The 27,899-nt window shown below is 43.4% G+C and overlaps 1 protein-coding gene across 1 annotated transcript in view; it reads left to right on the forward strand.

The window, feature by feature from the left end:
* The first annotated feature begins 4,556 nt into the window (after positions 1-4,556).
* Positions 4,557-27,899, forward strand: part of FNIP2 (folliculin interacting protein 2) — a 29,031-nt gene continuing 5,688 nt past the window's right edge. Inside the window, exons 1-14 of the mRNA XM_088528094.1 lie at positions 4,557-4,871; positions 9,963-10,089; positions 13,293-13,427; positions 13,970-14,070; positions 14,149-14,220; positions 14,904-15,004; positions 15,170-15,259; positions 16,290-16,361; positions 16,975-17,104; positions 21,402-21,603; positions 22,137-22,225; positions 23,066-23,212; positions 23,334-23,503; positions 25,939-27,235. Of these exons, the coding sequence (XP_088384220.1) occupies positions 4,690-4,871; positions 9,963-10,089; positions 13,293-13,427; positions 13,970-14,070; positions 14,149-14,220; positions 14,904-15,004; positions 15,170-15,259; positions 16,290-16,361; positions 16,975-17,104; positions 21,402-21,603; positions 22,137-22,225; positions 23,066-23,212; positions 23,334-23,503; positions 25,939-27,235 (2,915 nt within the window). The 5' untranslated portion in view covers positions 4,557-4,689. The remainder of the gene's footprint in view (positions 4,872-9,962; positions 10,090-13,292; positions 13,428-13,969; positions 14,071-14,148; positions 14,221-14,903; positions 15,005-15,169; positions 15,260-16,289; positions 16,362-16,974; positions 17,105-21,401; positions 21,604-22,136; positions 22,226-23,065; positions 23,213-23,333; positions 23,504-25,938; positions 27,236-27,899) is intronic.

A 27,899-nucleotide genomic window follows, 5' to 3' on the forward strand; every position in this document is an offset into this window, starting at 1 on the left:
CTGCATATGGTAACTTGGACTTTAACAGCTTGATATTTAAGTGGATTATAAGATTTGTGTTTGAAGTAGAACCTAAACAGCACCTTGAATTTGCAAGGAAATGTGTAGAACCAGATAACTCTGTGTGCGCGCATGTATCGGAAAGATGCTGGTGAAAATGAGCTTTTGGATTGATGGAAGCTGCTGATTCCCTGGGAAGCGGTTTTCCTTGGAAGAAGGAAATGTCCGGGCAGAGCTTGGATCTCTCCTGTTGCAGAGTTCTCCTGGAAGGTGGGAGCAGCTGTTGGGAGCAGGGAAGAGAAGGGCGCTGGAAATGACCTGGGTAGCCCTGGAGTGGCTGCAAGGCTGGAGAGCGAGCGCCACCTCTTCCCAATCCACAGAGTCCTCCTGGGAGCCAAGGCCTCTCTGTGGACGTGTTTAATTACCTCAAAAATTGTGTGTGTTTGAGCCAAAAGGAGTATTTTTCACCTAATTAGAAAGAAAGCAGCGGGGGTTGGGGGTTTTGGGTGCCAGTGGCTTTTATATCTGTATCAGTTGGCATCAAGATATGCTGACCTAAGTCTAGTGATGTTTCTTAGTTCTTTAATTTATAGTTTCATATTCCAAAACAACCCCTTGAATGGGGGCCAGAAGAAGGCTGCAAACGGAGTGCTCTTTTCTCTTTCCCTTTCTTTCTTTTTTTCTTCAGGAAAACGAAACTCAAAACCAGGGCTTTGCAGGAGAAAGAAAAGGAAAGAGAAGGCAACCAAACCCATGTAGGATCCCACCCCTAAGGTGTGGTTGGTGGTGATGTCTGTGCCAGCCTGCTGATTTATGGAGGAGATATTAAGGTCTGAGATCAGTACTTCAGCATAGCTCGGAAATGCAACTGCAATGGGGACAGTGCTACAAATCCTTCCATTATATTCCAAACATTCCATGCTCCTTCCAAAGTTCAGTGTGTCATTCTTCCTCCTCCAGTTCAAAAGGAGGTGGTAAAGGCACCCTGGCTAAAGCTGGCAGGATAAGAGGTTTGTGTTCCCCTCGCGTGCCCGTGTTCAGCAGCAGCCTCCCTGTCAGCTCTGGTGTTTCGGAGCAGCTTGTGGAAAATATTTGACTCCATTTCCACAAACTGAGGTCTCCCGACTGTTAGAAGCTACCGAGATGAGGAGAATGGCTCTTGTGGGACAGTTGAGAAAGGTGATTAGGACTAAGCAAGGATTTCTGGGAGAAAAGACTGGATCGTGGACCCGGGCAGCTCATCATCTTTTTGCTCTTTTTAAAGGTCTGCTTGAAGTCCCAGTTTTATAACAGATGTCAATACCCTCTCCTATTTGTAAAATTCAGTGAAATATGTGGATTTTTCTTCTCAGTGCAGTTCTGAGCTTTGATTCCTTATCTCTTTGCTAGAAGGAAGCCCGTTTCTGGAGCCAGCAGCTGAAAGTTCTATTTCTGTGCAGTTTACAATGCAACTTCCAACACACAGGTTTTGTCTTTGGCTTTAGCCCTGTGTTTCAGAGAGTGCCTCAGTTCCTGAAGCTGCGACTTGCAGATAAGGCAGCGCACCGTGAATTTAGCATCCAAATTTACAACTGATTCCTGGGTTCTGAAGCTCTCATTATTCTTCATATTTGTGGCAAGCCGATGTGTGCTTATGCTGACGTTAACTTGGTATGTAGAAGAGCTTGTGTTAGCCTCTATCAGGTGCCTGTGGTTTTTGTGGTTGGCTGTTTGGTGCTGCTTTCTAGTCTAGTGAAAAACTCTTCTGGCTTTGCAAAAATTCATTATAACACCCCTCGCTAAGCCCGAGTTGTTTCATGTTTGCGTAAAAACGCATCTAATGTTTTGCTTTTCATACAGCACTATGTAGGACTACTTTTTATTAAAAAACAAACCTTTCTGTGCAGTGATCTGATATGGAGCATTGCATTTCCCCACCACAATTCCTCCTGCACTAAAAGCCGAGCGGGGAGAAGTGCTGTAAATAACATGTTCCTTCACTTGTTGCATGACTAATCTCTAATGTATCCTGCTTAACTTGTGTGAAACTAGTAACCATGCATCACACGTAAACAAGGTGGTTCACCCCAGGTTAAACAGCGCGTTACCATATTAGGGCTGCTTTAAACGATTATGGAAGAGGAACGCCGTGTGGCCTCAGCACCTCTTCCATATTCAAGGCTTTTAAAAGAGGAGGAGTAACTGGGTAAATACTCAAAATGGGGAAGGAAGGCAGGGGAGGCGGAATCCGCATCTACATAAACTGTTCAACAGACTGAAGAAAGGAAATGCATCCTTAAGCAATGCAAAATTTATTCTGCTTTACCTATAAACATAAGCTGTTCTGGCACTCATCCCAAATGTCTGGGATTGGGCCTTTTTATATGCATATATTGGTTTTGCTAAATATATCTTTCACCAAAAAAATCCTCACGGAAACAGCAGGCATGATTCAAAGTGTTTTTTCTATGTTTCTCTAGTTGTTTTCTAAAAGACATTGTGGAAACTAATGCAATCTTTTCAAAGTCTCCAGTAATGTTTTAAGTTTGAAAACTTTTTAGGTTTAATGGACAAGCTGTAATTCATACAAAAGTTATTCTTAATTAGATAACTATGGTATATATTTCTCTCCTCCCTGCCCCAAATTTCCTTGCTAAAGTACCATCCTAAATTAAAAACATTTGGGCAGTTGTCAAGATGAAGGGCAGGAAATGACCTACAAAGGGAGCAGGTGACAGACATGCTGTCACACAGCCTAGAAAAAGAATGATTAAACCCTGCGTCCCAAAGGGCTGTGTCTGGAGGGCAGGACACTTTCTTCCATTCCATGTATAATCTATTCATTGGACTCAGGTGTTTTCCTCTGTGGATTTATTTATTTATCTTCTCTCCCAGTGGTAATTTGCAAAGTATTTTGAACTTTATAGGATTCTGCAGCTGAATGCTACAGTACTGTGACAAAGTGCATCTAGTTAGTTGGCTTATGGGTGTTCCCAGTCCTAGCATTGGATGCGAGTCCAATAATGCAGTAATTTAGCTAAATGTTTCTGAACTGTGTTTTGTTTTGGTTTGGGGACAGAGTTGAATGCTCCAAGTGTGACTGCAGGACCCGCTACCAGCTGCCTTTCCTTCAGGCTCCCGAGATAAATGGGAATGCTGAGGATGGAAGCAGTGCTGGTCCATGAGGAGGAGGCCACAGACTCCCCTCGCTGAATCATTTGAGCGTCTTGAGACTCGGCCACAGCTTTTCCCTTCTTTCGGGCAGTTGGGACGAGGAGTATGGCCCTAATGTGGGGATTAGAGCGAGCGTTGCCCCTGGCTGTTACGGCCTGGTGCAGCAGAGCAAGATGTGCATGTGCTGCAGCTGCCCTCGTGCCTCGGGGCAGCGGCGGTGCAGGATGCTCCCAAGGGAATGCAGAGCTGGGCCTGGGAAACACGCTCCTCTCTCCAAGCCTTGCTCCTGGATAAGCATTAGCCAGGTCATCCCCTTCTACATCTGCAAAGGGAACAGCCCTGCTGTTGTTATCGTCTTGCAAAGTGTCTGAAGCTCCACAGGTGGAAAAGGGCTACCTAAGAGGTTAAGAACAGTCGTGTGTGGATACTTTTATTTTTTTTTTTTAAAGTGAGGATAGGAAAGAAGAGTTTGTTCCGCAATGGAATTGCCTGGGCAAAAGGGGGTGTTCCTCTGCTTTGCTTAAAAATTTCAGTTTTCTTTGTCAGAAGTATTTTATGCTATTAAAGTGTTAAATACGAGTTATCTAACTAATTTTGGAAATTTAAAAAAAATGTATCTGAGAAATATTTGTAAATTTGTCTCTTGGAGTGCTTTTTAAGTTATAGACAGGATTGTCTTTTAGGCACGTGATTACAAATCTAGCATCAATCAACTCGATGTTTGCTACTGGAACTTCTCTAAAATGCTTTTTAAAATAGTAGTTTCAGACTCCTGGCCAGGTGTAAGTACCCTTTATTCTCATAGGTAAAAAAAAAGAGTGAGAAATCTCTGGGGTGTTTCTTGGTGCTTGGGAGGAGGGTGTTTTTTTCTGTTTCCCTGTTTTTTTTACTGATAACCATATGGCACTGCTGACAAATTCAGCCTGGCTTCAGAGCTCTCCGGGGTTGCTAAGAGCTGTCAGATGACACTCGCTCACATGAGAGCCATTAACAGGGTGTTGTAGCTGGTGTTAGAACAACCTTGCAGCAATGAAGGGCGAGTCACTGCAAAAGCAACTCGGCCTTTTTTTCCCTCTCTCAGAGGCCATATGGTTCGGTCTTGTGACTACATAATTGCCAGCTACCTAATCACATACCAGGAAGCAAACATAGTTTAAGTCAATATTAGTTGTTGTATCTGCTGCGGCTTGGTACCAGGCTTGGGAGAAAAGCTCGGCAGCAGGAGCAAGCCCTTGGCTTCCAAAACGTGGAAATAAAGTCATGGTTGCTCTGCTTGGGATAATTACTGCGGCATAGCAGCTATGGATCTCCTTCTGCATTAATGGCTTGTAAAGCCTTGTTATTTTTATTTATTTTTTATTTTTTTCCTTCTCCTTAACAAGAAATTCGACAGACCGTGTTCCTGTTTGAAGAAGAAAGCTGCTAGTAATTACTGCTGTTAATGGTTGATCTATAGTAAAGAAACCTGCTTGCGGCCGCATCTCTCCAGCTTGTGTTTTTGAAGGAACCTTGCAAGAGCATCTTCAGAATCAGAAAATGTGTGGTGGGGCACCAAAAGCTACGAATGGCAGGGAGGGGCGAGGGGAAGGAGCACACAACAACCACGTTTTACTTGGAAATAATCTCTCTCATAGCAGACTGGATAAAAGGATTAGAAAATCTTTAGGAGAGCGAAATGTCAGCCGTGTGAGCAGAGGCACTGACCTGCTGCGAGACAGGTATGCATGTCATTTTTCTTTTATATACATAATTTCTGACAGACAGTGGATATTCTAAGCTGATACTGAGTTTATAATGATGATGTGCTTGAGAGGGTACACTGTGAATAATTTAGAAAGCTTTCCTAGCACCGTAGTCTGGTTGCTGTTGGTGACTGATATTCAGAAAGCCTTTCTTGCTTTTTGGAGCGGAATCTACATTCTTGATTCTTTCTGTGTGCTTTCAAACTGAGGTCTGAAGCAAAACTGGCTTCCTTTTCAGATGAGGTGAAATAAAGTGAGATAATCTTACCTTTCTAATTTTCTAATTAGCTCCCCTCCTTTTTTAATTTTTAAAATTTTATATATTTTTTAACACCCTGTGTTAGTGGGTCAAGTAGTAATAGCTTGCAGTGAACGGGGGGAATGCTGTGAAGTGAGGGAAGAGCGGAGAGGGGCAGCCACCTGCAGCACTTGTGGGTGATCCCTCGAGCCCTGTGTCAGTGCTGTGGATGAGTCCCTTAACTTGGTGGTGATGCCTTTTCCAGGCGTGTGCCAGGGTGGCTCTGGTGTCCTCATGTGTGAGTGTCTATTGCTGCACTGCTGTAATGTGAAAATACAGTTCAGGGCAGCTCTGAAGTTCTAAGCCAGGGTGTGTGGGTAGAAAAGGTGCTTTCAGGACTGCTGACCTGAAAACCAGCAAATACATCCTCGTGTGTGTGTATAAATACATGTTTAAGGTCCTTTTTTTATTTCTTTAGCCTGCGGTGTTATACTGAAATATTGGCTACTATCCTTCTAAAGTCGTTCTGAGGACAACTGAAGGAGCTTTCCAGTCTAAACAAATAGATGACTATTTAGTTATTGCATACATGCAGTGATTGCTAAAAAGATGAGCTGAAAGCTGTCTTTGTAAAGATCAGTGTTTCAGGATCTACATTAGCTGAAAATAGTGATTCAATATGAGGCAAGCTTGCATAACTTTTCCAGAAACCAACTACTCTGCTTTTCTCTAATTAAAGATCTCCTTGCCTTCAAGTCTCATACTGAGAATTTCTTCCATAACAGATAAGTCAACGCAAAATGATTTATTTGCTACCTTAGGAGAAAATTAAGCAAATGTTGAGCATAACTCTGTTACGGAATCTGGGGAGAAGGCTTGTTGGGTATCTGTAAGCTCTTTCAAACTTGCATCTTACTTTCAAAAAGTATTATCCATAATGTTTTATTATCTTTAGCGGACGTTTTCCAAGCAGAAAAACTGATGTTCCTGCTGTGTAGGCTTAGAAAGCTTGTTTTTGTCCTGAAGATCTGCCCTGCAGCAGAACTCGGGTGGCCGCCTGAAGGGCCCAGCAGTTATTGGGGCTGACACGAGCGGGAGCTGCGAGGAGGGGAGAAACGACACGTGGGATTGCTTGGGTTTGTTAGCAAATACGGTGTTTTATTCCATCAGAATAGCCGTGTCTACCCTGAAGAGTGGATATCTACATAAACTTGTGTTCTTTTAATGAATTCAGCTTTTTTTTTTTTTTTTTTTAATATGGAGGACCTAGCATAGTATATTACCGTTAAGCCAAACTGAAGCATTTGCTAGCTGGCAGATGTTTCCAGAACTTCAGTCTCATAACCTCCGTATCTTTCTAGTGTGTTCTTAATGTCAGAACCATTTTGCAAAACAATCAGACCTAGGTAGCTTCAAAAAACTTTACTTTTGTTCCTTGCATTTTTCAAATTTGTTATCAAACTCACTTAGGAGTATAGATGCCTTTAGCACAGATCACGAGAGACGTTTTAGTATTTTGGTTTTGCTTAAGTCTTTTTATATAAGCAAAAGAGAATAAGTTTTGCATAAACAGGGCCAAGGCAGATGATATTTCAGTTAGTGTATCGTGAAATTCTTATTTTTGGAAGAGGCTTCTAAGCTGGTGGAAAGACGCCGCAGTTGCTTTGCTATCCAAAGGGAGTAATTGTGTCTTTTGCTCTTGTCAAGCATTCATACTAAATGTGAAGCTAATGCTGGGAATTACGTCTCCCTTTTCAGAAGTAACGCTGTCAATAGTGGGTGTATATGGCAAAACTCCCCATATTACAGCTGCATACGGTTAGGAAAGCTGCTCTGGACAGAAACTGAGCACAAAAAAACACCCGACGAGGAGTTCACCAGCTGAGCCTTGAGGCATGCGGTAGAGGAGAGTGTGAACAGTGGTGAGGAGTGAAGAGCCTCCTTTTTGGAGTTCATTAAACATCAATATCATAGCAATTCATCATGAAGTGCACCGCTGAAAGCTTCCCAAGTGCTGCAGGCGGGAAATAAGGGCTTATTCTGCAGCATGGGGTGAGGGGTCTCTTTCTGTTTCAGAAGTAGAAGAATTGAAGCTTTTATGGCAGATTTGTCTTGATCATAGAAAATTCAATTTTGTAGTGTGCAAGTTCTGATAGAAGCTTTTTGTACAGCATTTACCAAACCTTTTCTTTACCTATCCACTACTAGCTAGGAAATATGGTCATCATGGTAATTTCTGTTCCATTAAAGCTAATGTGGGTATCTGATGCGGCCATGGACGGGAGCGGGTTCAGAGTGCATCTTCTCAAAAGTGTGTTCTTGGGAAGTGTTGAGAAATGCGTATCCCTTGGTCAGACCTGGTGGTTGAAGTTGATTAGTGACTTAACTAATTGAGGGAGGTGAATGCATATGCATGAAGGTGGCCTGAGCTCATCTAAAGCTTTTTTTGGGGGTTAGGCTAAAATATTTGTCACATGTATCTGATGTTTTGGTTTTACTTTTTAGGAAAAAAACTCATTTATATGAGCGAAGGGGACTTTTTTTTCCTTAGTCAAACCCTTAAGCTATTACTTTTGAAAATCTGCACTATGTAGGCCTAATATTCCTTTAATGTGCTTGTGTTTTTAATATACGAACTAATAATTAAAGGAATCCTACCTCTTTTCTAAAATATCATGCATGAAGAACAACCAAAAAGGATTGTCTTAAGTATTGCGAAATAAGCAGGGGGTTGATATAAAGATGAGCAAATAATATTGGGGTTGTGATTTCTAAATACCTGCAGTGGAGCTGACCAGAGAGGGTCGGTCCTGTCTGTACTTTTCTCTAACACTCTGTTTTTAGGGAATGATCAAATGGCCTCCTTTGGCCCCTTTGGGGCTGTACCTTATGTAATGCGGCTCAAACAATGAAGGGTGGAAGCCCCATAATTGCTCATCAGCTTTTGTGAAGGAATCAAAATCCTGGTCATCTGATTAGTCTTGTGCCTGCTGCTCGCTTCCACATGGGGTAATGACACTATGGGCTATATATGCCTCGAACTTGCCTGGAAATAGGCTTGATCTCATCAGATGAGACTTCCCTGGGATGCATCGCTTGAGCAGCGTGGAAGACCGCTCCGTATCGTTCCAGCCGTGGCAGGGAAGGCTGAGACTCTTGTGCAGGTTTTAAATCAAGGGTATAGAAATCCTCCTTTACCTCGTTGAAAGGAAGGATGACCTCTTCAATAAGCTAGCAAAGTTACTTTGAAAATGGCTCTAATATTGCTTGTTGCCTGTTCCCTCACTGCTCAGGGCAAAACAGCCTTGGCCTGGTCCACGGCCAGCTCCGATGTGTGCTGCACCCTCACGTCTTACTAGTGCACCAAGTCTGCTTGCATCTGCGTATCTTGCAGTCCAGATAGAAGGGAGATTCCTATTTCTGACAAAAGGTCGTTACAGTAAAAATCTTCCATGTTGATACCATCCTTCAGTTTTGGAAAGGACACTTATTTAGTCTCTTGCTGTTTGGAGGAGGAGTTGGTCTCTGAAATTCCGGAGGCGAGCTGAACCCTGGAATTCAGTATAAGGCACAAGGAAGTGAACCTGGCTTTTGTTGTGCTGTCTGAGTGTGCTTTTAAAGCAGGTGCCCATGGCAGCTCGCCGGGACTTTGGCAGGGCCTCCTCACAGTGCTGTGGCTGTTAACAGCATCTGGAACACAACAGCTTCAAAAATTCTTGTCTTTCGGCTGCATAGGGGTTTTGTGGCCTTCCAGCCATTCCCCACGTACAATCTCTGTAAGGTGTAGTTTGGGAAAATTCCTAACTGAAACCTCCGTTTAGCGCAGAGTCAGCGTGGCCTTGGCTGAGTCAATTATGCAACATGTTGAACCAACAACCCCTGACACCGGCTGTACCCTCGCCCCGGAGAGGGGCTGTCCCGCGCGCGGGGCTGAATGGACGATAGTCCTTCAGTACGATGGACTTCAGGACGATAGTCCTTCAGTAAATGTCCAGAGTATTTCAGGGACTGTAAGGACAAAATTGGCTTAGGCTGTTAATTTGGGAATATCTTTAACTGTGAGACAGGCTTTATCTGCTGGGGTGCTTGAGGAGTAGCACCAAGTGTTACAGTCACCACAAATGGACCAGCTTGGAAGGGTGCTAGTGCAATAGAAGGAACTGCCAGGTGGAATTCACTTCCCAGAACCTGTCACACCTAACACAGTTGCAGCAATGTTTCTTCTTTTGCTGGTAGGGTCCAGGGTGAGCCCTGTGTTCAGCGCTCGCTGTCGTGTGCAGTAAGATGTGGATGTAGCAGCCCTTTTTAAGGTAATGCTCCTTGACAGAAAAGAGCTTGAAGGGAAGCAGCGTTGTGTTGCTTAGGTGAGAGAAGAATGAAGGAGTGCCTGTTCCAGCTCAGGAAAGGCCGTAGCAAAGATGGAAATGACCCGTTCTTCGTTATCACGAGAGAACTGCCAGAAATGGTACACCTGCTTCGAAGTAAGTGTGTCCCAGACTGCCTGGCCAGGGAGGGAAGGAGCACATTTAATGGCTGGCGAGTGCTGGAACAGGTTGCTGAGACCATGTTTTGCCTTCCCTTTGCACAAACTTCTCCATAAAGGATGGATGAAAGCGTGGGCTGGCTGTACCTGCCTGTGTATCAATGACATTTGATATGCAGAGCACTTTGAGTTCCTGTTCAGTCAAAGTTCTGTGTTTACAGTCTGATTCTTGTGAACACTAAGATACATTCGCTGGATACCTGTTTCCTCTCTTAAACACACTTGCAAATATCATTAACCCTTAAACCACCTTTTTTTTTTTTTTTCTCTTTTTTACAATCTACAGCTGGTCCTGCTCAGAGTTTGATCTGAATGAAATCCGCCTGATAGTTTATCAAGACTGCGAGAGAAGGGGCAGACAGGTCTTGTTTGATTCCAAAGCAGTCCGTAAAATCGATGAAGCTGTGGTTCAGGTATGAAATGCTGATTTTGCTCCTGTTCTGTCAATCTTCTGCTTCCTTCCCCAAAAGTAATAATTTTAAAATGATGCTGTCAAATTTTTAATCTAGCTTGTGGCTTTTCGCTTGATCTGAATTCTGTGATAACTTCAAGAAGAGTGTTTTAGATTCCAAAGAGTCAGTGAAAACGTGTCTGCTACCTAGCATCTTTGGATATAAATATGGTACTGGTACTGAACAATTTAGTCCCTATCTTTATTTCAGACAAAGCAATTTATATTAATTTGATTACTTCCTGTCATGTTGCATAGGATTCTTTTGTTCTTGGCCTTGGTTGCCCAGCCTGGTTATTGCAGTGATATCTCATATGCCTCTAACAGTGCTTGCCTTCCTTTAGTGTTTGGATCAGTAAAGTTGTTGGCATTTTGTGAATTTAAAGTCACTCTACCTAGGCTAACCACTTAATGTGCAAGACTGGTGCTCGACGACATATGGTCACATAGCAAACTTCTCATGACACGAATGGAAGCAAGAGTAGGTGCTGCCAAGATGCAAATTCTTTGTGCCACTCTCCGGGCACACAATTATGGACTAAAGTTTTGGCAAACTGAGGTGACTGTAAGTCAAATAAAACAATAGTTTTTTTCCTACTAGCTCTGTACTTATTTTTCTGCATTGAACTGTTTCAAAATTCTGTGTTGTTGGTGGTATTTTTTGTTTCCTTGATCATTTTTTGTGGTGTTTTAAGGCTTTTGCTACAAGCAGCACTTTTAGTCTAGCAGAGGAGCTCACTGGTCGCTAGCTGTAAAGCTGAGAAATAGCAGTGACTTGTAGAAATGATTCTTAGCAAGATGCCTAAGTAACAGCAAGCATTAATTTCTTAATTTCCAGCTTAAGTAGCACCAATTTCTAACTATTCCAATCACACTGTGAAGATGCCCTGTTGGGTTTAAGCCGTATTGGTAAGGCTGAGCAGCATCTGCTGGTGAGCAATCATCTGCTTATCAGGATAAATAGGACAGATGGGACTGTTAATTTCCACCCCCTCTCTCCTTGAGTTACAAGCCTCAGTTATTACAGCAGCTTTAAGACCCAAAGTAAAACACCCAGCGTGTAAAGGACAAGTGTGTGTGTTTTGAGGGGAGTGGGGAATTGTGTTTCTGACTTCATTTAAATGCTCAGGTCATTCCACTCATGTTAAAGGTTAACTCCAAAATCTCATCAAAAACTGTGTGGAACACTGACATAAAACAGCTTATAGCCAGCCTCGTAACACATGGTACAGGATATAATCTGTTTTCTGGCCAGACACTGATCTCTGTACCCTTTAAATAAGCCACATGCTTTTGAACAGTACATAGCACATAGCTGTTAGAAGCAATTTGAATGTTTATCCCTGTTTGTTGCTGTGTTATGTTATCAAGCAGCGAGCCTAGGACTGCGTTCATGTAAACGGAAGGCAAAATTGCCTTTAAGCTCAGGCCTGTTTAAAGTGAAATCAAGAATGTGTGTGTACTGTGCACCTATCCATCTTCCAAAACACAGTAGAGCTTTTCCACATCAGCTATTCAAATATACTATTTTTGCCTTTAAGCAGTAGATTTACTTAGGAGAACTAGCAGATCCATATTTGGTTTAACCATGTGTTTTTTTTAAGTATATTCCATTTCTTTTCAGTGTTCTTAATCAAATGTCCTGCTCTTTCTAAAGATGCCATAAACCAGACCGTGTATTGGGGCACTCATAGTCATGTGGTGACTAACACTTGTGCATTTGTAACCACCTAGTGATGGTCACATTGGGATTAGATAATTAGCAGTTACACTGGCCACACCAAGAAAAGCTGCACTAGAGGAGTGCAAATGTGCCATAGAGTAAATGAGACAATTCAAGCCATGTGTGCATAAAAGGCTTTGCTTTTTTTGTAACATGCTAAGTTTATTTTTAAATTAATGGAGGAGCCTGAACAGTGCCTACAACTTAAATTTTTACAAAAATGGTAAGTAAACTTAGCCCACTGCTCTTAGCTCGCTCTTTCCTCTGTATTTTCCCTTTCACCAAGGAAAGTTTTCACTAAGGAGTTTCCAATTTCTTGGTCATTATGCCTTGAATATTCTAAAACTGACCACACCTGCTGAGTTGTAGTATTCAAAAGTATTCGTTTGAAAATGGGGTTCCAGTGCAGTATTTGGTTCCACTTCCATTCCATTTCCCATTCCAGTTCCTGTCATGCCTTACCGAACCCAAAATGTGTGACCTACATTGGGCTGCAGCTGTTTTTATGGTAGCACCTTGGTTATTGCTATTTCAGGTTGACTCTAGCAGTGCACGTTTCCAATGAGGTAAACCAGACCGACACAACATGAGCCTTCCAGAGCGGTTGTTGGTGCTGCTGTGCACCAAAGAAATGCATGTGTATATGGATTTCTATTCAGTATACATCCATTAAGCTGTTGGGACTTTCTGAAGTATATCTAAAGTTTCATAATAGGAGCTTTCTAAGATTTTTCTGGGCAATTCATGTTGCTGCAGAGTTGTAGTTTTGTTCCCTTACTATAAATTATTTCAAACACACCTGACAAGCGTGTTCTAAATAATACAGACTTTTCAATTAACACCTAATGGACTTTCAATTTAAAAAACTGTTAAAGAAAACAGGAACTAGGGTGCTTTGTCTTCAAGGTAACTTTCCTTATTGAAGGAAACCTCCAAAAACTTAGTACTGCTTTTCTTATGAAACATACACAAATTCTACCAAACGAGATATTACTCACCCTTTGTTTTTGCTGGCTGTTCTTCTTTTCAAAGAATTGATTACCAGCTGAGAAACAAAAATAATGCAATTCGGGTGACTAATTTTGCAAATGATTACAGAATGTAATTTGCAAGCAACCCATAAGCTTAGATTGATTTGTATAAACTTTGGCAAATATTGCACAGAACATTCATAGCATCTGGGAGTGATCTTCTACTTGAGCTTTATCTGGCTAATTATTTTGGACTTGAGGCTGATGCTATGCTTGTTTCTGTGGAAAGCATTTTAATAGTGGAATAATTCTGCTCTTGCTGTGATTTTTTTCTTTTAAAAACCTAAACTTTTTTTGGATCTAAATATTCTTATTTTGTTGTTGTTGCTGAGCAGTTTTTAAACAAAACTCTTAGTGTGGTATATTTACAAATGGACATTTCCATGTTAGTTTTAATTATTTTTGCCTCAGAAGATGACAGAGGATGCTTCTGCAAAGGCTTCTGCCAAGAACTGCCAAGCAAGCAACGGGAGCAACAATGTTTCTTCACATGGTCCCTCGATGAGTTGTATGCAAAATATCAAAGAGCAAATACCGAAGTATCAGGTAATCTTACAAATTTTGAAATGTGACATTTCTATCCAATCTTTGAAGCGTGATATAATAATGGTTTGTGGGTACATTTTCAGCTCTTAATCTGCCTTGACTTCTTGACTTTATAATTGAAAATTTTAGAAAAAAAAATTATTTAAGTCAAAGTGATACATTGCAGTCTCTTTTTTTTTCCCCCTTCAAAAAGAAGTTTGTCTATGTTACATATATGTTCTGGAAAAGATGTAGAAAATGGTATATTAGGGTCTTCTTAGTTTGTTCTATAGGAATATGATTTTTTTTTTTTAGATATTTGGGTTGAACCCAAGGAAAAGTGCAATTACTTGATCCGGAATAACGTAATTTGAAGCAGAAATAGGTTAAGGGTGTGGAGGGAGGAGCAACTTAAATTATAAAGCAAGGAATTTCCTTCAGAACAACAAACTTGTCTTCATGTCTGCGATTGAGATAGGTCTTTGCAATGTGTAGTCCTGTAGCACTGTGTTCAGTTAAAATACTGTGCTGGGCTCCTGCTGACTCTGCTCCCGTGTGCCTAGTACACCAGACCAGCCTCTGATGTCAACATGCTGGGGGAGATGATGTTTGGCTCCGTGGCAATGAGTTACAAAGGCTCCACCTTGAAAATCCACTACATACGGTGAGCATCCTTCCCTGGGATACTGGGTCTTGCCAGGCGCTCGGAGCTGCTGACTCAGATGCCTGTTTATCCTTGCAGCTCTCCCCCACAGCTGATGATAAGTAAAGTCTTCTCAGCCAGGGTAGGAAGCTTCAGTGGAAGCAACAATAAGTAAGCATCTTTGTTTTGTCTTATTCTCCCCTCCTCCTGCCAGTACTGTCATCTTTCCTTCCTTACTGCCTTTTCTTCTGTTGGCCTTCTGCCACTGCCTCTAAATTTGCCTTAGCTGAAGTGGGAAGATGTAGCAAAGAAGAGGAGAAATGGAGGATGCAAGGGGAGAAGTGTGCAAATGCTAGATGTTAGCTAGCCCACCTGCATTAAAAATAACTCACTAAATAAAAAGCTCACCCACTTTCTGCTTTTTGATTTGTCCAGAACGTGCAGCAAACTTTAGAGGTCAGGTGCTTTAAACACTCAAAGCCTCTGACTCTGTCCCTTCTGAGTGCCACAAGGGTAGAGGGTGGGTTTATGTTAGGGTGTCTTTGTGTCCCTATATCTCACTTCTGTTTCCTTCAGCACTGGCAAAGGATGTAGTGTTTCCCATCTGTTCCTGTTTTAATTGTCCCCCAGATGAGGAAATAGGAATAGATTGAATCCTAAATGGAATGTAGAGAAGTTTACAGTAATCAAAGGAGGGACCTTACTGCAGAAAATAAACGGCTGCTTCTTTATTGTCTCAGAAAACTTATTGGTCCTTGAGCTGTTTTCCTCTGATTAAAATGAGCCTACGCCTCAACCTGATGCTGACTGTTAACCACCTTCTTTAGAAACACTGGCTTTTTCCCCCTTTTTAGCTTACAAGATAGCTTTGAATACATCAACCAAGATCCCAGCCTGGGAAAGCTGAGCTCTCATCAGAACGGTTTGGGAACCTGTCGCAGTGGAAGTAATTTAGGTAAATATTTTCAGGTTCTATGTCCTCGTCACAATATGAGGCCATCTGTTCATTTAGTTTGGCTTCTTTTTTTTTGTTGTTTTTTTTTGTGCGTGTGCATCACCCTTAACTTTATTTTATTTTTTTTTTGCGTTGCGTTTTCTGTCCGTTGCTCTTGTCTCCTAGGTGTGTTGCAGCTGTGCAGCAGCAAACTGCTGCAGGGTGTGTCTGAAGGAGGCCCCCTCCGCCTCATCCGCAGCGCTTCTTTCTTTGCAGGTTTGTGTGGAATGCAGCCACAGTGTGAGCCAGCCCCGTGCACACAAACCCAGCTCAATCCTCGCAGGGGAGCCATAAGCACTCTTCAGAAATAGAAAGGGCTGAGACGGAGAAGAAACAAAACTGAATTTATACTAAATTATTTTCCTCAAAAAAAAAGACTGAGTTAATTATTACTTGTTCATTTTCTAACTTCTGTGTTCAATTGAAAGATATTTTTGTAATATGTGTTTGATAATAAACGAGCCCTTACATTTCTTAGAGACCTTATGTTTCCTGGCGTGTACGTACCTGGTTTCTTGCTAGCGTGCAGCTCTTGCTGGTGTGCAGCTTTTTCTTCTTTCAGCTCTTGAGCTGTCTTGGGACCCTTTAAGGCCTTTTCTTTTTAACAATATAAATTTCTTGAAATTTCAAAACTTGATACTGCTTTACCTAAAGTCTCCTTTTACAGGCGTATTGATGACCCGTGCAGGTGGGTAGATCATAGGCTTAATTAGTTCTGTTAATTGCAAAAAAGTAAACTAAAACACCAATGCAATTTCAGCCAGTGCAAATCCTGCACTCTGAACTACTAACACTTCTATATAGCATGACAGTGTTTCTTACTGTGTTTCTTACTGTGAAGCTTTGTAAATAGTAAAAAATGACGTGGGGAGTAAATCCAAAGCTTAATGGAAGTAGTACTGGACTGTTCTGTTACAGTGGGACCCTGCTCAAAATGGCAATCTTGCCCCTTCCTCCTTCCCCTGCTTCTCCAATAACTAATCCAGCGTGGCACTTCCACAGGCTGCCTGGATGCTTTGAGTTTGGGGTGACTAACCAACCCCATTCAGTGATACGGTACTCAATATGGAAATGCTGGTTGCTGTTCCCCCTGCTGGCACCATGCTCTGCTTATTTGGAGCAGCAGCATAGGATGCAGCTTTGCTGCTGTATGACCTTTAAGCTTAAACATCTTTTTTTTTTTTAAATGCCAAATAGTATGCTGAGTTATGTAACATTTTCTGCTGATCTGATCTGTTTGTTTTAGCACACAGCACACCTGTTGACATGCCAAGCAGAGGACAAAACGAGGACAGAGACAGCGGCATTGCTCGCTCAGGTATCTGCTGTCTTATTTGCCTACTTATATAACTGATACACTTCTTCAGCTAGGTTCATCTGGGCCTTCAGCTCGTTCACCTGAAACTTTTAGGTATTTTAAGACCCCTTGGTCTGAATTTTTCTGGGTTGGCTAATTAGTTTTGCTTCTGCCTTTATTTTTTCCCCTCCAAGTCTGTACGTCGGAATACTTTTAATTATATTCTTTGTTGACAGCCATAATTCTCTGGAGTTTTACTGATTTATAAGCTGGAGGAAAATTGGCTGGAGCCCTCCTTAAAACAAGGGAAGAGCCACAGTTTTGCACTGAGTAGGAAGCCAGCCATTTGCTTGTTGTAATAGGAGGATAACACCTCTCAGGACAGAAAGCTTTTCATGGGAGTGAGGCAACTTGCTGTGCTCTAGTAGAGAAGAGCTCTGGCTTTATGAGAAGAGGCAGCAAGAATTGCTTAAAGTGATTATCATCTCTCCTTTTGAGAGTGAGTTATATGAAAAATCTCTTTACTAAATTCTTAGGTTGGGGAAAATTGTCTGAAGTTAGAGTGTAAAAGAAAATGTTTAACCAGCACTCAGTATAATTCAGTGTATGTTGCATCTTTTTGCTTTCTTGATAGCATCTCTGAGCAGTCTTCTGGTCACTCCCTTTCCATCTCCAAGCTCTTCATCATCATCTTCTAGCAGCTATCAGCGCCGCTGGCTCCGGAGTCAGACAACCAGTTTAGAGAATGGGATTATCCCAAGGTGGTGAGTGCAGCAGCTTTCTCTTTAGAGCAGCTGTTTGGCAGCAGTAGCAAAATAGATCTTAAGCTTCTCTTCTCTAAAGGGACAAATTCTGTTATTAAAAGGTACTCTTACTTCAGACTGACTTCTTTGTGTTGTGCAAGACTGCCAGTTTGAAGAAAGATCAAGTTTTGGCTGATTACAGGGCTGGATTTGAAATACAGTTGTTTTTATTGAAGGTGTACAGGCTATGTACCAAAAGACCCCCTTCTGAAAAGCAACTTAAACCACTTCTGCAAAAGCAGGGTAGCCTGTTGAGATGAAAGAGATTGTAAGAGCACTGCTGCTGTAATTACATTATGCTATGATGAAGTCTGACTAGTGAGCAGTTACTGAAAATTTGGAGTAATAGCCCATGACGACTCTTGGCTGGTACAGGATGTTCCTGATGTGACTTCTGCCAAAACAGGAAGAAAAAGAGCTGTGATCAAAAAGCTTGGCTTCTGTTTTGGAATTTCATTAGCTTTTGTAGCTCAGTGGAATAACAAAGCAGGGAATGCAACAGACCTTTTGTAGCTAACAAGCAAATTCCTCCCTCATCAGTGGCAGAATAGCAAATAAATCTTGAGTATTTGCTCACATGTACTCACCCACCTGCACCCAGAACCAGCATGGAATTAGGGCTGTCAGAGCCTCCTGCTGTGTGTACTTTTGCTCTTCACTATCTTCAAATAAGCTTTAAAAAGCTGCTAATTAAAATTGGTCATTTTAAAAATATACTCCTTTTGGAAGAGGCCAATTGCAAATATGTTATAGTTATGCCATAATTTACTTTTCCTAGGGGCATCGCTTGGATCTCTTTCTACAATATTCTCACAGATTCATTTTTAACATGAGGAATCATGCATCAGTTCAAGTCAAGTGCAGCAGTGTTGCTTTCCAAGCCACGCTTGCAGGCGAGAATAACCCAGCAAACATTCTGCATTCAGTCATTGGTGCTTTTAGCCCAGTTTGCTAAGGAAAGAAGTCTGAGAGCAGTGTATGGCAAATGGGTTCAAACTTTGAGAGGGAAACGAGGCAATCTCAGCACAGTGTAAGCAGCAGCCAAAGTTTCACAGATAGACTTGTTGAGCGTTACAGGATAAATAAATAAAGTAGCAATATTTAGCTGCTTATTCACTGAAGAGAATAGTTTGTTCCATGTTGGAGAATCCATTCTTGGAAAAGATCTTGGAAAGCAGACACACTAAACCTATTATCTGCAACTGCTTTTGCCTGGGGCTCTTTCTAAGTCCGAGGCTCTTCAGGTATTTGCTTGCTGACCACGTGCTGGCCAAGCAGCGGGTTCCTGTGTGCACAGCCAAGTTTGCACCATCCCCAGCTGGCAGGTTAGGCCCCGAGCTCAAAGGAAGAGGGACAACTAGCCAGGACTCCGGGCAGTCCATGGGGGGACAGGCTGGATGAGCAGCCTGGGGAAAGGGCCTCTTGCACAGCCAGCCCGTAGCTGTGGTCGCCGTTCTTGGGGAGCAGCACAAAAACCTGCTTTGTGATGTCTCTTAGATGCTGACTGGCCATCTTTTCCCAGCTTCCTTGAGAATTTCTGTCTCTGCATGTAAGTTCCTGAAGTTCAAATGAGGTTATGTTTTTGTCCTGAATGCTGTTTTCCCACAAGGTTTATTTATTTATTTATGGGTTTTCTTGTTATTTTTACCCTGTACTGCTGCACTCATATCTCTTTGAGAAAATTTTATTTAATCATAACTTTGTCAAACTAATTACACCATAAACTATTTATTCTTAGAATGAACTCTAGAATGAAAGCTTAGCATTCAGGCTTTCCTCTTGTTAGTTGTTTTACAGTAATCTGTAAATGCCTCAGGCTCCATTTCAAGATAATTCTGATGTGGAAGCCTTAAAAATCTTAATTGTACGATTCCTATAGCAGTTTTAACTTGTAAGGAAAGTACAAAGCCAAGCTATTTCCCCATGAGCTGCTGCTCTGAACATATTCATTCATGTTCTCCTGTTTTTTTTTTCTCTTCCTCTTCCCCCTACAGTTTCCTAGTATATAGAGTAAGCACCATTACTGAGTTTTCCTTCCAAAAGAAATTCCAACCATGTTCTTTTAATCATTTATATTTACTTATTTTAATATTTTTTTTTCACAGCAAAATTCATTCAGAAACATGAAACATGAGAGAATAGCTCTGCAAATTCAGAATCATCGGAACTTAATCCTACAGTGCATGTATTTGTAGAGGAATGGGTGGAATTGCCACCCTTTTGTCTAATCACAGAAAGTTTTAGCCTGGCAGAGACCTTACAGGTCATCTAATTGGGCTGCCTGCTCAAAGCAGGACTAGCCTGGAAGTTGAATCAGGTTGCCCAGGAACCTGTCATGTTGAATTTTAAAAATCTCAAAGGATGGGGATTCCACAGCCACTCTGGACAGCTGGTCCTGTTACCCCATTATCTAATTCTTTTGTGATCTTTTTTTTCTTAATATACAACCAGAAATTTCTGTGCTGCATCTAATTCACAGCCAGAGGACGAGAGTCACTCTTCACCTCTGAGAAGAGTCTATCTTCTGTGTAAGCACTGCCTGGATAGTGGAAGATTGCTCAACAAGCCCAGCACTCTCAGGCTCTCCTTGTCCGTCGCGTGCTTCAGGCTCCCCTCCGCTTTGGGCCTTCCCTGGACTTGCTCCAGTTCTGGCCTGGACACAGTTCTCCTGGTGCGGCCTCCCAGGTGGCAAGCAAAGGGCAAGATTGCCTTGCCTTGGCTTCTTGGCCTTGGCTCCAGGTTGCCTTGCCTTGGCCTCTTGGCCTTGGCTCCAGGTTGCCTTGCCTTGGCCTCTGGCCTTGGCTCCAGGTTGCCTTGCCTTGGCCTCTTGGCCTTGGCTCCAGGTTGCCTTGCCTTGGCCCTGGCTCCAGGTTGCCTTGCCTTGGCCTCTTGGCCCTGGCTCCAGGTTGCCTTGCCTTGGCCTCTTGGCCTTGGCTCCAGGTTGCCTTGCCTTGGCCTTGGCTCCAGGTTGCCTTGCCTTGGCCTCTTGGCCTTGGCTCCAGGTTGCCTTGCCTTGGCCTCTGGCCTTGGCTCCAGGTTGCCTTGCCTTGGCCTCTTGGCCCTGGCTCCAGGTTGCCTTGCCTTGGCCTCTGGCCTTGGCTCCAGGTTGCCTTGCCTTGGCCTCTGGCCTTGGCTCCAGGTTGCCTTGCCTTGGCCTCTTGGCCTTGGCTCCAGGTTGCCTTGCCTTGGCCTCTTGGCCTTGGCTCCAGGTTGCCTTGCCTTGGCCTCTTGGCCTTGGCTCCAGGTTGCCTTGCCTTGGCCTCTTGGCCTTGGCTCCAGGTTGCCTTGCCTTGGCCTCTTGGCCCTGGCTCCAGGTTGCCTTGCCTTGGCCTCTGGCCTTGGCTCCAGGTTGCCTTGCCTTGGCCTCTTGGCCTTGGCCTCTTGGCCTTGGCTCTTGCCCATGCAGCTCGGTGGGCAGTGAGTGCCCGTGGCACCCCAGCGTGTGCTCAGCCCCTAGGCCGGGTTGTGCTGGAGTATTGAGCAGTCCTGATCCCAGTGCTGTGGAGAGAAATGCAGCAGGATTGCCAAGTGAGAAAAGGCCTTGGAAACAATAAATGGCTGTAAATGGCCACTGTAGTGTTTTTTTTTTTTTTTTTAAGCAGGAAACAAAGCTTTTAAATTGTAGCAAATTTTGAGCTAGGCATACGTATATTTGCAGGCATTGAATTGTGCTTTCACAGTTATTAGTGAATTCTGAACCTTAATTAAAGTAGAAGCTTTCATTTCATTTTTTTAATGGTTACTTTAGAGCAGGCATCTGAAGATGCTGGGCAAGTGGAGCGTTTTCCAACCTCTCTCACAAACAGCAGGAGAGGTTAAGAACACCCCGCGCATAGTGCTGAGGAGCTGGGCACGAGCTGGAGAGCTGCACTGAGTTCCCAGCTCTGTCAGACTCCCTTAAACTTTTTCTTTTCAAATTCCTGTCTGTCATGTCCCCATTTTATTTTTATAAAATGCAAATAAATCCAGGAGGAAGGATTTTGTAGCTGTTTTAGAAGAAGGCTTTCACTGCACTTTACTGGTCCCTCTGGGGTAGCTTTTCTCCAGTCTGTTTTAGTAAACACAGGTCTTGTCCATCTAAATGCTGGCTGTTTTCTCTGAAAGAGGTGACAGCAAATTCTTGTGTAGATGGTCAAAGAAGGCTTAAGCATTAGTTCAACTCTCTATAGAGTAGGTGGGTAAATGGTAGCAGTAGTAGATCTGTAAAAGGCAAATTGTCTTTAATGTTTGGGCAACTGACCTAACAAATCTCTTGCAGGTCCACTGAAGAAATGTTTAGTATGGCTGATGAAAGCTGCAGCTCCAATCCTGCAATGGTTCGGAGGAAAAAAATTGCAATCAGCATCATCTGCTCCCTGCCTGAAAAAGAAGAAGCACAGAGACACTTCCAGGATTTCTTTTTCTCTCACTTCCCTCTTTTTGAATCCCACATGAACAAACTGAAGTATGCAATAGAAAAGGTACAGAACAGTGGAAATGTGGAAAAATAGGTGACAGTCTAGAATGAAATATTCTGGAATCTGATAGATGAAGTCTGGGAAGGAGTGGGAGAAGGTTGTGTGGCTTCAAGCTTCTCCCTCTCCTTACACATGTAGCTTGACCCCGAGCCCAGCGTAGGAATTCAGCATTTGTCTGTCCTGAACTAGCAACAGGTGCTGAAAATGAGTGTGGATTCTTTTCTAGCTGTTGAGAATGGAGAGCTGCATGTTGCAGGTCTCTCTGCTTTCCTTTTCCTCATATTCCACTGAGGTTGTCTCGACTGCCTACAGGCAATGGACAAGGTTGTATTCTGTCCTTTCCTGCAGTCATTAAGAGATGGGAACTGTCTGCTGCTTCCCCCTTCGTGGTGAGATAGGGGGGACTGACAGCCCTTGCTGTCCTGAGTGGATGTGTAGCACTGGGCTTGTTAATTATCCTGACATGTTAATGAAACAGAAAAAACGGAGAATATAAATCCTTTAAGAAGCTGTTTTGTGTTTAACTCTTAATCAAGGCCATGATCTGCTGTAGAAAAATAGCGGAATCCAGCCAAAGAGTGCAGGTTTATATCAGCCGTGTCATGGATGCCCTGGGAGAATTTAGGTGAGTTGATGGAGTTCTCAGTCAGTCTGAGAGCGGTTCTCATGCCTCTCTAAAGTTACCTCCCACTTTCAATTATTCCAAGCAATGGAATGCAAATTCTTGTAACTCGGCCAATCTTGAAGTCAGCGTGACTGGATTTTCTGTGCTGGGTGAATGTTTTGGGAAACCTCCAGCCCGCTGCAGCCATTCTGAGCACAAGGGCAAGCACAGGCTCCGTTCTGCTCACCTGTGCCTCAAACATTGGAAGGCTTCCTCAGAAGCTGCTCCTGCTGACGTCTGTGCAGTTGCTTGAGTTGTTTTGTTCAAGCAGTTGAATTGTCTGCTCCTAGTTGTAGGCACTGAGCATCACAACCGACTGGAGAGTTTCTGTTGGGGGTGTTGGTTTCTGGTACCAGCAAAGGAGGAGACAGCCCAGGAGGGAGACAGGAAGTGTATTTGGGATGGAGGTTGAGCAGCAACCAGAATGTGAATAGGATGGCTTATTTTTCCTCCTCAAAATGATTTGTATTTCTCCACCATGCAACTGTGCACTGTGTGCACTTCTCTGCACAGGAGAATGCAAGAAAGGGAAGAAGAAATTGCATTTATGTTGCATGTGGTCACTGTGCTGTGATCATCACATCAGTGAATCAGAAGTTATCACTACGCTGATTAAACAGACCAGTGTTTTGGCATTCTAGTAACTAGTGCATGTGGAAAACTTTTCCAATTGGGTCAGTGTCTCCTTGCTCTTACAAAGAAAAAACGTGTAGCTAATAGAAGAGGAAAGGGGCTGCCTGTGTGTGCTCCTTTGGACTGCTGCATGTTAACACTTGTTTGGGGCTTTCTTGTTCTGCGCAGAATCACCATCTGGAACCTATATTCTGTTCCAAGGATTGCAGAGCCTGTGTGGCTTAATATGATGTCCAACACCTTGGAAAAGAACCAGTTATGCCAGCGTTTTCTTAAAGAATTTACATTTTTGATAGAACAGATCAACAAAAACCAGTAAGCTTTCCCGTTATTTCCTAAAAGCTTGTTGACTTCCCAGGGCACGTGATACGTTTGAGCCTTTAATGGGGTATTCTTTTGCTAGTATCATGTTGCTAATGTCATTTTCTTCCCCTAGGTTCTTTGCTGCTTTGCTAACTGCGGTGCTGACCTATCACCTGGCTTGGGTCCCTACCGTGATGCCAGTTGACCATCCTCCCATAAAGGCCTTCTCCGAGAAACGCACATCCCAGTCTGTGAACATGCTGGCCAAATCCCACCCCTACAACCCTCTCTGGGCACAGCTGGGTCAGTAGCACGTGGAAATCTTCAGCCCTCCTGGGCCAGCTCCTTCCTCCATGCATTCCTCTTATCCCAGAGCTGCTGGGAAGCGTTCGCTTGTGCTTAGGGGTGCAGGAGGAGCTGGGTGGTGGTTCTCATGCCAGCCCTAAGAGCAGGATGGAAACCTGAGCTGGTAGTACCTCCACTCGTTTGCTTTCTTGAGTGGGCTGGGACCAAGATTCTCTTTCTATACTGAGCTCCACAGGCTGTTTTTTAACAAATATTACATGACTTGTAAGTTATTTCGATACTGGGAATTAAATGACAACTGTCAAATGAGTAGATGAGGGAGAGCTGAGAGAATAACGCTGCCAGCACCTTGAGAATTCCTCCTCCTCTTGGCAGCAGCTGTGAGCGTGGTATCAGCTCAGTCTTAACTTTAAATTCTGTGCGTTGTTGCATGTAGGATAATACACTTGCAGGCTGTGGCAAAGCAGAGCAGGGCTTTTGTGCTGTGCTATTGGTCATGTTTCCATCTTACCATCTCGCTTAGTTCTGTTGGCTCTTCTCAGTAGCCTTCATGGCACTAAGAATTGCTACGTTGGCCATATAGTAGTAGTAAAAGATGCAGATCTGATTCCAAGATGAACTTGAAACATTATGCAGGGAGTAATGGAATAGATTTTCTAGGAAAGAGGAAAATGGAAGCTGGCTCAGGGTGTTGGGGCTGGAGCCAGGCCCGTGGTTTCTAACAGCCAGCTGGACCAGAGGTGTAGGATGGGCAGGAGCTCTTGTGGCTCCTGCAGGAGCCACTGCTCAGACAGGAGTCTGTCTCCCTCTCACCCCTGCAACTGTCTCCACCAAACTCGGAGCAGCTGAGCTCAAAGCCCTTCCTGGTTCTGTTCTGTTCTGGGAAGCCCAAAACCCAGTATCTGCTCCTGGCACGGAGTGAGAGTGCAGAGTAAGAGGTTGCCCTCTGCTGGCTCCCTTAAAACAAAACTTAAAAAAATCCTTAGCGCTTTTAAAATGAAAATTACTTTTTATTAAGGTAAACATTTTAAAATGTCTGTCTCTACCCTCTGTGATGTGTTCTTGTTACTTTTTATGCATTAATTACATGTAAATACTGATACAAGTGTAGATAATGCTGCAAGTAAGGCTTAATACTCTCTGTTTAACCTCCACTTCAGTCTGACGTGCTTAGTGGTAGGAATTAGCATGTTGCAAAGACCACAGTTCTGAGGGGCCTTCCTGTTGTGGTAGGAATGGGTTTTTGTGTGTGTGTGTATTAAAGTCATTTGTTCAAATGAACATGAAGCCTGAATCCGATTTCCATAGCAACTGTGCCCAACTTGCAGGTAAAAAGACTTATTCCCCTTTCTGAATTGCTGGTGCTTGTGGCTCATTAGGTATTGAGATAAGGAGCATTCCTGTCCTTCCTTGAGGCTGTTTGCCATTTTTCCCTTTTGTAGTTCTAGCCCTCTCATGGTCCCCTCAGCTTGCAGAGACCTTCCTGAGGCTCTCGGTGTGGTTTTATTTAGTGTCAGTGGAATTCCATGAAGTCTGGGCAAAAGCCTTGGGCAGCCTTGGTCCAGAGCGCCTGAGAAGGCCTGAGCAAGGACTTAGCGTCCAGAAAAGCTGTCTGGTAGGGCACGTGTGGCTGGAGAGACCTGTTTGCAAGGTGAATATCTATGCTGAGGGAAGGGAATCCAGCTTCCAAGGGCTGCTGCCACCTGCTCGTGACGTTGGCCACTGTTTGGTCAGCAAAGAGCAGCCTGAGCGCGTGCCCTCTGAGGGGAATCTCACCTAGGCATTTCCTCCGAGCACACACAAATGTGGGGGCTTTTGCCCCCAAAGTGCTGGGCTCTACACCTCTGCTTTAGAGCCTTGTTTACTAAAATAATACTATTTTATTATTATTATTATTTTATTTTTTGGAGGGGCAGTGGGTAGATATCTCAGTCCTGAAATGCATCATTTAGTTTTTATCTGAATGAAAACTTGTGCTTGCCAGAAAGGAGAGGAAGACGTGGTCCAGATAAAGCAGCTTTGCGAAAGAAAGCAGAAAACCTTATATTTGTCTTTAGAGCTTAGCTGGATCGATATTCTGCTTCACCCCACGTTGTGCCAGTTTCCAAGGGATAATGTCTTTTGGCCATTTTATAAAATGAAACCTGCTGTAGTTTAGAAAGGCAATGAACAGTAGTAGAAAAACTCTCCTAAAAATAGCAAAACCCCTTGTGAATACATGCCAGGCAGAAGAAGTGTCAGGGGATTCCTTTTGGTGCTATTTTAAAATGTTATGAATTTACTGTGAAAGAAAATAACTGTCTCATTTGTCACTAAAAATGTTGCTTTTTTTTGTGTGTGTGAATTTAAGTAGTATACCTTATATTCCAGCTGTATAACTGTATGAAATGTATAATTTCACAGCATGTGAATTCTTCTTTTTCGCTTTGCAGGTGATCTTTATGGTGCCATAGGCTCTCCAGTCAGGCTGACTCGGACTGTTATTGTTGGAAAGCGCAAGGAGCTGGTGCAGCGATTGCTCTATGTCCTCACTTACTTCATCCGGTGCTCTGAGCTGCAGGAAAATCAGCTCACGTGGAGTGGGAAGGTTGGGGAAGGAGAGCAAGTGCTAAACGGAAGCACAATCACCACTGCCCTGGAGAAGGGAGAGGTGGAAGAATCCGACTACGTTGTCGTCACTGTTAAAAACGAACCCGCGCTGGTGCCTCCCATCCTACCTCCAAAGAATGGTGCAAGTGGGAGCAGCAGAGCTGCCGAGCGGGCGCGGGGTGCGGAGGGCTCTCCCGCTGCACCAGCCTCCTCCAGGGAAAAGCCCGCGGCAGCGGGAAGGACGAGCCAGAGCGCGGAAGCGTCCGGCGAGGGTCTCGCTGGCCTTCTCCACAAAGAAGCCGCTGATGGTAAGAGAACTGTTGCTGATACGGGAATCCTATCCTGCCACTTTGAGGAGCCGTCAAAATTAAGGGATCTGGATCTAAAAAAGAATCTAATGGAAAGCAAAGTGGAAAAGCAGCTGCCCTGTAGGTCATCTGCCTTACCTTGTCCTGAAAGGTCTGACCACAGGAGTGCACACATAGAAAAGGTCACCTTTCAGATCGGAAGCTCTGCATCACCGGAGTCAGACTTGGAAGCTCGTAGAAGAGAAATGGAAAAGAATCTGAAGGCACTCAGAAAAACTCCAGAGGTGATGCACTGTGCCTGCTCCCCAGGGCCGACTGTGGGGACTGCACAGAATCAACAGGAAAGCCGTGAAGCTGCTTTTACACCTTGCAGTAAACACAGTATTTGTTATGCACAGGTTCCACCTCGTGAGGGGAAGAGTGAACTTAATGACCAGTGTGTCGAAAGTAAAGAAACTAAAGCTAATTTAGCAAACACGTCTAGTGAACCACTTTCGGCTGTAGATAACGTAATAACTATAGAAATGCCAAATGTGAAGGAATCTAGAACTTTGAGCTCTGGCAATCTGGAGAGCTGTTCACCTGACGGTGTACAAGTAGCTGCTGCTGTCAGACAGGATTCTCCTCAAGTAGGTGCTAAAGATGTCCCCTATGGGGATGCTGGTAGGAAAATCCCGTTCAGAGCTGAAGGGGACATTCCAAGGAACGAGAGCTCAGACAGTGCTCTGGGAGCCAGTGATGAAGAGGGGGATTGTTGTGTCTCTGAACTCCATCAGGACAACATCAGCAAGAGACTGGAAGAGTTTGCAGAAGTGGAACTTCCTTTACCAAGGTAAAGAAGTGGTTATTACCTTAAAGGTGTTCAGGATTTCAAATCTGAAATCCTGGAATCTTGATTAAATTATTTGCTGAAGTCTTCCTAGCAGACACTGGTAACGTAGTTAAGATTCTTGTTAGCAGCATTGACAGAAAGAAAGTCAAGACTAAGTAGCCTGAGGTGTTGAAGTTTGCTAACAAAGTCGTTACTCAGATGTTTAACAAAAAGATACCAAATTTGTTAGTATGAAACTGCCTGAAACTTTTAATCTAGACATAATTCTGAGGACAACCAAAACCTTAGTTTTGTCAAACTGATATCTACTGCTGAAGTCAATTTTAAAAGACCTAGGGGCATCTTATTTAAGAAATAAGCTTTATAGGTGCACAAGTGCCGTGCTCAAGGTAAGGATGCATAAGTAGGTAGCCTGGAGTTGGCTTCTTAGTCTGAGAGCACTCAAGCTTAGTGAACCTGTTAGATGCAGAATGGGGAGCTCGTATGTACCACAAACTCTAATACATGTAGACTTGCCTTATCTGAAATCTGTAGGAATCAATGCTGTGTTAAAAATATAGCTTTTAAAATAACTCAGGGAGCACCAATAACTGGGTCTCTGTATCTTGAGTAGGACTGCTGCAGGAGAAGCAGGAGTGATAAGGCAAACATTTCATTTCACATC

This window comes from Tinamus guttatus, unplaced genomic scaffold (genome assembly GCF_059628265.1).
Source record: "Tinamus guttatus ecotype Peru unplaced genomic scaffold, ASM5962826v1 Tinamus_guttatus_pri_ptg000301l, whole genome shotgun sequence".
NCBI classification, from domain to species: Eukaryota; Metazoa; Chordata; class Aves; order Tinamiformes; family Tinamidae; genus Tinamus; species Tinamus guttatus.